This window comes from Erythranthe guttata, chromosome 2, assembly GCF_056151865.1.
Source record: "Erythranthe guttata isolate IM_541 chromosome 2, IM_541, whole genome shotgun sequence".
NCBI lineage: Eukaryota > Viridiplantae > Streptophyta > Magnoliopsida > Lamiales > Phrymaceae > Erythranthe > Erythranthe guttata.
This window is the reverse complement of record NC_142534.1, coordinates 13,044,527-13,054,785: the sequence shown is the minus strand read 5'-3', so window position 1 is coordinate 13,054,785 and position 10,259 is coordinate 13,044,527. Positions and strand designations below refer to the sequence as shown.

At 34.6% G+C, this 10,259-nt stretch overlaps 2 protein-coding genes across 3 annotated transcripts; one reads left to right on the top strand and one right to left on the bottom strand.

The window, feature by feature from the left end:
* The first annotated feature begins 666 nt into the window (after nucleotides 1–666).
* On the top strand, nucleotides 667–3,308 carry LOC105969762 (WAT1-related protein At5g07050). Its single transcript, XM_012994540.2, has 6 exons — nucleotides 667–1,151; nucleotides 1,278–1,340; nucleotides 1,442–1,558; nucleotides 1,804–2,212; nucleotides 2,550–2,701; nucleotides 2,815–3,308. The coding sequence occupies exons 1-6, from the start codon at nucleotides 940–942 to the stop codon at nucleotides 3,080–3,082; spliced, it is 1,221 nt and encodes a 406-aa protein (XP_012849994.2). The 5' UTR covers nucleotides 667–939; the 3' UTR covers nucleotides 3,083–3,308.
* A 529-nt stretch (nucleotides 3,309–3,837) lies between these two features.
* On the bottom strand, nucleotides 3,838–8,509 carry MAP65-5 (microtubule-associated protein 65-5). 2 transcript variants are annotated; one of them, XM_012994531.2, is made up of 11 exons: nucleotides 7,987–8,509; nucleotides 7,495–7,698; nucleotides 6,832–7,086; nucleotides 6,512–6,727; nucleotides 6,167–6,322; nucleotides 5,928–6,087; nucleotides 5,335–5,486; nucleotides 4,990–5,077; nucleotides 4,537–4,610; nucleotides 4,370–4,444; nucleotides 3,838–4,269 (listed from the first exon to the last, which is right to left on the bottom strand). In XM_012994531.2, the coding sequence occupies exons 1-11, from the start codon at nucleotides 8,086–8,088 to the stop codon at nucleotides 4,015–4,017; spliced, it is 1,737 nt and encodes a 578-aa protein (XP_012849985.2). In that variant the 5' UTR covers nucleotides 8,089–8,509; the 3' UTR covers nucleotides 3,838–4,014. The 2 variants fall into 2 exon arrangements, with proteins under 2 accessions (XP_012849985.2, XP_012849984.2); XM_012994530.2 differs by having other exon boundaries at nucleotides 5,335–5,489; nucleotides 7,987–8,353.
* Nucleotides 8,510–10,259: the final 1,750 nt, after the last annotated feature.

The window sequence follows — 10,259 nt, the reverse complement described above, 5'->3', positions numbered from 1 at the left end:
ATATATATATAAATGAAAATCTTTTTGTAACTTAAAACAAAGGGTTTCATTAGTACTCCAATAAACGTAACCACTAGGGTTGCCTCGCGCGTTTCATCACTACCAAAAAGGGATCATGCAATAATATCATTGGTGGATGCTGTGTGTGTGTGTGTGTGTTTTTTCTTATGTGTGTGTGTTTTTTTTTTTTTGTGTGTGTGTATGTGTTTGTGTGTGTTTGTGTGTGTGTTGTGTGGGACAGAGACACAGCCACTAAAGGATAGAGGTAGTCATTCTCCACATTTTGTCTTATGATAATTGATAACACATACACACACATATAGAAGGGGGATTTTCGTAATTTGACCGTACCTCAGGGGTGGTTGTAATTTAACCTATAATATATATATTGAGAGATTAATTGAGAATAATTTACCCTATAATATATATATATATATATTGAGAGATTAACTGAGAATAATGATTATTGGTATATAATGTGGTAGCTTACGCCATGCAATTTCTTTTCTTTTCCCATTATATTTGTTTTCATGACTCAGATGCCTTGTTCTGTTTTCAAACGTGTACTCCATCCAATCTTCTTCGTCAGCTTCCAAAAACAAATAAATTAATTAAAAATAAATATATATATATATATATAAATATATAAATAATGTGAAAATGGATAACACATTTCACTTTTTATGATATTCCATCAGATTCCACATGAAATAATATTTCTTTTAAAAACAGAAGTAGCATCCTCCCCAAACAGCCCCTAATTCTCACTTATGCATGTTTTTTTGTTTTTTGGGATACTAATTCCCCACTACTATAAATATGTTCACAACTTCACTTAGCTTGCAACTTCTTAAGAAACAAAACCAACTCTCTCTCTCTTTCTATACATACTTAATTTCTCTCTCATCTAATTAATTCACAACATTTAAGAGAGAGAAAATGAAGAGTAGCATCCAAACATGTTGTAGTAGTAGTTTATTCAAGAGCTGCAAACCCTACATCGGTATGATTTCGTTGCAGTTCGGATACGCCGGCATGAATATTATAACCAAGATATCGCTCAACGGTGGCATGAGTCACTACGTTCTGGTCGTTTATCGTCACGCCATTGCCACCGCTGTTATCGCTCCCTTTGCTTTCTTCTTCGAGAGGTACGTACACACTTAATACCTATCCAATAATAGTACTACTAATATAATTAATTAAACCCTTTTTTTTTCTATAAATAAAATAAAATATTGTGCATGTATATATGTTGATTTCGATTCCGATTGCAGGAAAGCACAGCCAAAGATAACGTTCCCCGTTTTCATGCAAATTTTCGTTCTCGGCCTTCTTGGGTAATTAATTATTTAATTATTTAATTAATCCCTTATCTTCTTGATTTCATTGAAAAAAGAAATCTAAATGAAAATATTGTTAATTTTTTTCTCCAATTTAGGCCTGTGATTGATCAGAACTTCTACTATGCCGGACTCAAACTCACTTCACCAACATTTTCATGTGCAATGAGCAACATGCTACCTGCCTTGACATTTGTCATGGCTATAATATTCAGGTAAACTCTATATACATGCATACATATATTTGAATAATAATTCATATACAGTATATAACCTCGATAAATTAATAATCTTGCTTAAATAATAGTTTTTTCGGTCCCGACTCATTGAAAACATATTAAATTATTAGTTGAATAATTTAATATTTCGCTATACTAATAGAATTTTACTGGTCTCAACTGTATTAATTTATAGAGGTTTAACTGTATATGATTCTAATTAAATAATTGAAACTAAATAGGATGGAGAAGGTGGATATAAAGAAGGTGATATACCAAGCGAAAGTGGTGGGGACAATTATAACGGTGGGCGGGGCTTTGTTGATGACACTTTACAAGGGGCCGCTGGTGGAGATGGCGTGGACGAAGCATAGGGAAGCTCACTCAAAGGGCGGGCCCGCAAACGAGACGAGCGACCACGATTGGTTCATCGGTTGCATACTCCTCATCATAGCCACGCTTGCTTGGGCTGCACTCTTCATACTTCAGAAGGCCACCCTTACAACGTACTCGAACCACCAGCTCTCCCTCACTTCGCTCGTGTGCTTCATGGGAACCATGCAAGCTATCGCCGTCACTTTCGTCATGGAACACAATACCTCCGCTTGGAAAATCGGTTGGGACATGAATCTTCTTGCCGCCGCATATGCTGTAAGCACGCGCACTCTCTCTCTCTCTCTCTCTCTCTCTCTCTCTCTCTCTCTCTCTCTCTCTCTCTCTCTCTCTCTCTCTCTCTACCTTTATCTCTCTAGAGCGTGTAACGCTAAAAACAGATCATAAGATGTTTAAGAGCTTATAAGCTATTTAAAAGTGTTTGGTAATGTTTTTCTAAAAAGTCATCTAACTTTATAGAATTTTTAATTATGATCAGTAAAAATAACTTATAAGCTAGTTATCAGCTCTTAAAATAACTTATCAGTGTTTAAAATAAGCTTATCTGCAAGCAAATTCTAACAATTTGTACTATACATGCTACCAACTCGAACAGGGAATCGTGACATCGAGTATTTCGTACTACGTACAAGGACTTGTGATGAAGGTAAAAGGGCCGGTGTTCGCCACTGCTTTTAGCCCACTGATGATGATCATAGTCGCCGTCATGGGCTCGTTTATCCTAGCCGAGAAAATCTACCTTGGAGGGTAATTATTTTAATTTCAACATCAATTTCATTTCATTCTATTAATTCACATACCACAAACTTTTTTTTTTTTAGTCTAAAAATTGTTCAATCGTTTCGTGAATTAACTAACAGGGTGATCGGCTCGGTGATCATTGTCGTCGGGCTCTATGCGGTTCTATGGGGAAAGTACAAGGAAGAGAAGGAAGAGAATCAGAAGAGGAAGCTTCTAGAAATACCAGAAGCAATTAAGGATAATAATAATAATAACACACAATTAATTAATGGTAATGTGCAACTAATGATAGGGAATGGTGTTGAAGCAAAGGCAGATCAAGCTGATAAATGCCCCTCTATTGCCATTGACTTACCCCCCAACCAAATGATCATACTCAACAAATGATCTCACATCAAGACAAGCTTACTCTTTCTTTCTTTTTTTTTCGTTTTTCTTTTTCGAATTTTTGTAATTTTTTTTCTTCTTAATTTTGGGTTTTGGGCTAAAGACGGATCGGATCGATTTTGGATGGAATGTGTAAGGGGAGTATGTAATTAGTGCTTAATTATGCAAGTAAGAGAAATTCAAGGCTCTTTTGCTACTTGAATTGGAATATTATTAAGTTTTAGAATATTCTCTTCTTTATTTAATTTTTATTTACATGGTATATAGCTTTATGCCTAACACACTTAAAATTTTGTGCATGAAAACAACAGTTCCATATAGTTCAATTGATGTGAATATAATTAATATGTTTAAGGCAGATCAAACAGAATATATTTATGGTTAATATCCAAATCCTGAAAAAGAATAATCTTCTGTTTAATAAACAAATATGTAAAACACCATTCTTTTATTCCTAATTGCAACTTTAGTATCTTTCCCAAAAGAATTCTAGGTACAATGCAACTTAATGGTGTGTGGAATCCACTATCAAAAGAATTAACATTCGTCACTTCTGACATAATTGTGCATAATTTTACGATGACATACTACTCGTACTCGATTCGATGTAGCATCTACAACACTATTAGTATAATTTTCTTGATTTAGATGAAGCTTAATTAGAGTCGTCGATTTTCCTCGTTCAACTTGGGACAACATGAAATCATTCAAGTAGAGAATACTTGCTATAAACGACTCATTATTCCCAAAAAATCTAACAAACAAACGAAATCTACTAAAAGGTAAGATGTTTAGACACATATTGTGCTTTCAGCACTTATTCAACTTGATACCAAGCAAACATTTCATTTAAGACAATCAGAAGAAACGGGACCTCTTGAGAACTATCTATATACGCGGTGATAGGATAAGGATACGGACCTGTGGTCTAATTAACCACCTCTATCGTCTTTCGGTAGAGCAACGTAGTTGATGGGAATAACAGTAGCCACCTTACCGCTGTCTCTCCTGTCTTTTCCACCGGAGATTCCAAAACGAGCTGAAGGAGTGCCCACACGCCGACTGTTTGGTGTTGCAACCATTGTGTTTGCGTGTGTGCTCTGACCCAACGGTTTTTTGACACTTGGCTTCGAACCAAACAGTGCTTCTTGTTCTGTAGCTAATTGATCTTGTAGCTTCCTTTGTTCCTAATAATTTAATTTTGAATTCACGTCTGTCGTTAAGTGTATGGATATCCTCAAAATCATGCAAATTTCATTACAGGGAAACGGAGATAAGGGAACATACCCGAGATCTGCGTTTCTCCTCTTCTTTTTCTTGTCGGGAAATGGAGAATTCCTCCAATGTCCGCAGTAAAGGAGCCTGGAATTCATGTGAAATTCAAGAAATCGGAACCAAAGTTTTAACGGGTAACGACAGCACGCTAAAAATTTAAACATGCAAAGTTGAATTACCTTATTGTATAGAAAAGGCATTCCTTTTTCTACTTCCCATGCCTTGACTTTTGCAGTTAAATTCTCAACAAGAGCTGCAATGAAGTATTTGAATAAATTATTCAAGCTTCGTTTCAATTCGGTTCAAAAGAAGAACAAGATAAACATGCATCTAGCTTATTTTAGAAAAAAAAAAAAAAAAAGAGGACGAGAAGAAACTCTACGCCCATTATTTATGACTACAATACCAATCGGAACCAAACATCACTAACTATAGAAAAGAAATATATACCTAATAATGGCATATGGAGATCAAGGTTTGAAAAGAAATATATACCTAGTAAGCTGTAATACATTAATGTAAATAAAATATCCAGTCAACCCTAAATTCGTAATGCAGTTGTGACTTTCTCAAGGCATTTTTCTATTGCAGAACAAGAAAAAAATATCAAGAGACTCAATTCAGAAGCTCACATGGTATTTTGCTGACTAAAGCTCTAGCTTTCTCGGCACGTTTCAAGTTTTTGTGCACTCCTCTTCCAGCACTATATCGGTTTTCATCCTGATCGCACGGAAAAAAAAAATAAGAGGTAATAATTATGAAACTCAACAGAATAAGTTCATTACATACATACTCCAAATGCAACAGACTTATAAGATGATATTCATCCATCAAAATTATGTTTTCCAAACTAATATCAATTAAAAAAAAGTGTAAGAAATAAACTTAAACCAAGAAAGAACTGTTTGAAAAATGGTACTTCCTGAAGCAAGTATTACTACAGAACCTAAATTCAGGTAGTAGATAAAAGTAATTACCCTTTCATACTCATCGAGCCAGCTTTCTTCTTCGGATGCATGTCTCCATTTCTCCACCTTATCCAAAATATCCTTTCTGCTTAGAGCCTGTTCTTTGGCTTTTATGATATGATCGTCCATGCTTGATAAAAGGTCAGAAAGATCAGTACCACCTGCTGTTGCACATTAAATTAATTAAAAAATTTAAGAAAAAACAGCAGCAAGCATGCAATTGCCTCTTATTAAAACACCAAACATCAAATTTGCTATACGTTTTATTTCTATCACAGTCCTATAATGGCATACATTAGGATAACTCCTCCCACCTCAAGAGATTTTTTATACTTCCCAGAGATGAAGAGAGGGGGACAACGGAGACGTCCAAACAATACACCAAGATTTAAGACTCAAATGACAGAAGGTATCAGAAAAACATGAAAATGAGGAAGCAATAGAATCATGCTAGAAGGGAAATTATCATAGTAGCAAGCAGTACAACAACCCGTGTATAAACTTATAAAATTCTTGGTCCAAAAAGGAATGAGAGAGAAATAGTGAAGTACGACGAAGTTGCAATTATCAAACTTATTAGGAAAAAAGCAATGAAGCAAGACCAGATTCCATAAGACTGAGGAGGATCTGCCGTGCATTGTCACAGTCGACATCCATATGAACCCCTTTGTATATCTCTTCAAGCTCAGATTGCCTCTTAAAAATAAGCTCCTTCAACTTACTGACTTTCAAAACATTCAAACGTTCAACTTCGACTTCGGTCTGCAACATATCAACAATTACAGTTACAAATTATGAGATGGGCCTTTATTTTCATCAATTCGCAATCTTGGAAGTGTACCTGCTCAATGACGTCAACAGATAGGGATCCAGGAATCAAAACCTCACCAGCAGTGGAACCGATTAAGCGAGTGACATGATGAAATCTTGTTTGCTCCTCAATAGGCATATCCATGAGGCTCCAGAGTTCTAAAAGAGTTCTGCCAAGATGTTGTACCTGCATAGAGACAAAGCAGTAAGCAGGCCAAATGTAACAACTCGCTGAACGTAAGAGAAATTAATAAACAAATGAATAACTAGAGATTAAAGAAATTAATAAACAAATGAAACAGTTCAGTTAATAATAATACAGTTTTAAATTCTTGTTATGCAAAATATAGAAAACAAAAGATTGTTAAGGGCCCACCTTAAGTAACCTCTGTTGTTTCTCTTGTATCAGTGAATTCATTTCACTGGTCAATCTAGCTAGTGTTTCATTGCTTATGCTTTTAGATTGACCAGCAACAGAATCGACAAAACTTGGATGAATTTCACCCATTATCTTCTCAAAATCGAGCGACATGACAGCTGAGAGCTCATGGATATCGCTGATATGGCTACTAACTTTCTGCAGACGCAGTTTCTGCACAGGAACAAAAATAAAAATTACCCTGTTGTTAGTATAGGAAACCCCTTATACCTTAGTCAATTCCACAGAATGATTGCAAAACATGTTTCTGATCGAACCTTCTCAAAGTGAAGCTCCTTAAGGTGAGACTTCAGTTCCCCCAACTTCTTGGTTGTAAGATCCAATTCATCCACTCGAATACCATGAATATCTGTAATCTGATCACTGCCTGCTATTTCTGCACAGATTTGTGCAACCTGGAATTCTATTTCTGAAATCTCCTTAACTCTCTCTTGTTTTTTCCGTCTCAAATCCTCCACTGTGGGGCTTATAATAGATATTTGCTCCTTAAGATTGCCTTTCATCTTCTCATACTAAGATAAAGGAAAACGATTGAACCCATAAGTATAGAGTATGAAGAAGCAGCTATAAATTGGCATAGATATAGAGTATGGTGGAATATAAAAACAAAAAACCGTAAAAATCATATTAAATACGTAAGTATAGAGTTTGGTTGGAAAAGTTTAAATCATAAACCACGTATTACCTCTCTAAAATTTACTAAGAATGGGGAGATACTTATAACATATTCATTCTATCGAAGGAAATAGACACAACTGCTAATCATAATCAAGCATAAAAGATATGAGTTTCTTTAATGTTCAGAGACCAGTGTAGAATGATTAGGTAAAACGTTATTTTGGACGAACAACAATAGAAACAAATCACAAATGACTATGAAAATGGACTCAATAACAACAAAGAAGTAAATGTGAGCAAACCCGAGGTAAAGAAACTCGTTCTCCAAGAGCAGAAGCAACTTGAGCAATTTCTGCTTCATACTCAGCCAAAGACTGGTGTAACTCAGCTTTGTACTTTCTGCTTCTTTCAACCTTCCTCCGATATATATCAAGGCATTCTTGCTCCAGCTGAAGAAGCATCTTATCCCTCTCGTTGTCATTTTCTCCGATTTCATCCCATATTTCCTATTTCACAAAATAATTAACAACGATAAGTGAACTGTCCAAAGAAAAGGAAAAAATAAAATATATAGATGCCGCTGTACAATTCAAGAATCAAGATGCATAATTTTTATTTTATTTTAAAAGAATTCAAGATACATAACTTGATTCAACGCCAAACATTTAAAGATCTCTTATTGCCGAGAAATCCGGTTCAAATAAAAAAACTCGTATCATCCCAGAAACAATTCAACCGCAATTGCGGTAACTTTAACACGTGACAAATGGAAGAGTGTAACTGTTCGGAATCACCTGGAGTTCACGGAGGAGAGAAGCGCAGGTGGTGGTGGCGGATTTCGACAGAGAAAGTGGCGAAGAATTGTTCGCACCAAAATTGCTGGTATCAATTGACATGGCGCGGTGAAATTGAGAAGAGAATCAGATTGGAAATTCGAAACCCTAGAAAAATCAGTGGGATACTGAAAACAGAGAGCAATTGCCCTATTTGATCTTCATTTCCATTCAGAGATTTTGGGGAAATTTTTTTCAATTTGCAAATAATAATAGCAATTTATTACGTAGATTCGGTTTTCAAGAATTGAAAAAAAGGGGGGGAAGGGCTTTATCGGAAAAACGGTGGAAGTTTTGGGGTTCTTTTGGCGGGAAATAATTTGGGCATGGTTTTTCAATTTTTTATTTTCTCATAAAATAATTACATATGAGAAGAGTGTTTTTTTAAATTGGCGGAAATTACCGATTCGAGTTGGAATTTATTTACGCTTAATCCTCGATCGGTTTGGTTGGGGAAATTTGTTATGATTAACTAAACTTTGTTTGTTACTTTGTATATCTAATAACTTGTCGGATCGACCAATAAATATTATGTTATCATGGCGTATCTTGCGTTTTATTGAGTTTTTTATGCTAGACGTTTTGGGATCCGATGAAATATTTTGGTTTTTCATTAGCTTATTTAATCATATTTTGGCTGATTTTATCCTGACAATCAAACGAGGCCTTAATTGACATATCGAATTCCCAATTTCGAGCTAGTTCGACATGACAATTTGTATTGCAGAGTCACAATAGCCATTGAGTTTAAGTGTTGATATCCATCTTAATTGTTCAAAATATTATACGAGAATGTAAGTTTATCCAGTGCACTTATATAGTTGGTTGTAGATTCGTTCATTTAAAAATCAAAAATAGTTTAAAAAAATAAATAAATAAAAGCCAATTTTTAACATGTTTGTCTATTTTAGTTCCAGATTTAGGCAGTTGACCCCGATTTACTATCACGTTGACCATTGATTGGTCAATAGTAATATTGTAATTAAATTATATATTTTAATTGGATCGTTATAATTATATGTTACCATGGCTCGTTTTGCAATATATATGTACTATATTTGAGTCTTGTAACATGTACCAACTTACCACCTCCGAAACCAGTTGATTGTATATGTTAAAATCAAATGGAAGCAAGATGAAAAAAAATTAAATACTTAAGATATGCTATTAATTCATTGATACAACAAATTATATCATATTTGGATTCAAATGCAAATCATCAATTTAATGTCATGGCAAGATCAAAACAGAATTAATAATCGGGATACAACTTTTATTGCAAATAAACAAAATAATATTATACATATTCTTGAAGTCATTACATGTTTATTACAATTATTTAATATTTAATTTAGTTGATTTTTTACATCAAAGTACATCATACAAGATTGGCAGATTTACTTATAATTTAATATATTCAAATCTACAAGCAAAAGTATATTTTAAATTTCTAACACAATGCAGTTAATTTAAAATTTCAAACCAATATTCAACTCACTGAAACCCATGATGCAATGATTAGGCACGTAGCCAACATTTACATAGAAAAGTGAGAAGAGAAGCGTGAAAATAAGCACTAGGAGTTTGTAAAATTGGTACATTGCAAAAAAGTCCATTATGACATACTTATTTATATGATCGTTCAGACGGTGGCAAGGCCAAAATTTTTTTTGAGGGGGCTTAAACATATCGAGGGTTCTGGGGCAGGGCCCCCGAAAACAAATTTGCTGTCAAAAAACTTTAAGATAAAAATTTGATATAAATTTCATTTTTCCTCGATTTTCAGAAGAAAATGCCAAAGAGAATCGCGAAAGCAAAATTGCTATAAAAATCTAAAAAACATGAATATCAAGTCAATTACGAAATTTACACGATGGACTTCTAATTAATATTCATTATGAAAATTAAGATGAGAGAGAAGATGTCAAACGTTAATTGATCGCCGGTGTGTGTTCGATCGAGTGGGTGGCAATTTAACAGTCATTAGTACGACAATGCGTGAGAACAAAGTTTTTTATTTATTTTTCAAAGAACGAGAACAAAGTTGGGAAATAGAAGACGAGGACAAGTCAGACGTCAAGGAGACTTTGAAAAGTGAGACAATTTTGAATAAGTGGACTTAAGTGGAGCAAAGTAAGTGGATTAAATAATATATGTATATGTGTGAAAGTTTGGAAGTTGGTGGGTGAGTCCACCATAGCCCATGGGTGACTCGCCCTGGCTCCCGATAAAAA

Coding starts and splice junctions, on each gene's coding strand:
- LOC105969762 (XM_012994540.2), top strand. CDS start 940: ATGAAGAGTAGCATCCAAACATGTTGTAGTAGTAGTTTATTCAAGAGC. Junction 1,559..1,803: donor GTCATGGCTATAATATTCAG/GTAAACTCTATA, acceptor GAAACTAAATAG/GATGGAGAAGGTGGATATAA. Junction 2,213..2,549: donor TTCTTGCCGCCGCATATGCT/GTAAGCACGCGC, acceptor CAACTCGAACAG/GGAATCGTGACATCGAGTAT.
- MAP65-5 (XM_012994530.2), bottom strand. CDS start 8,088: ATGTCAATTGATACCAGCAATTTTGGTGCGAACAATTCTTCGCCACTT. Junction 6,728..6,831: donor AGGAGCTTCACTTTGAGAAG/GTTCGATCAGAA, acceptor GTTCCTGTGCAG/AAACTGCGTCTGCAGAAAGT. Junction 4,445..4,536: donor TGCCTTTTCTATACAATAAG/GTAATTCAACTT, acceptor CATGAATTCCAG/GCTCCTTTACTGCGGACATT.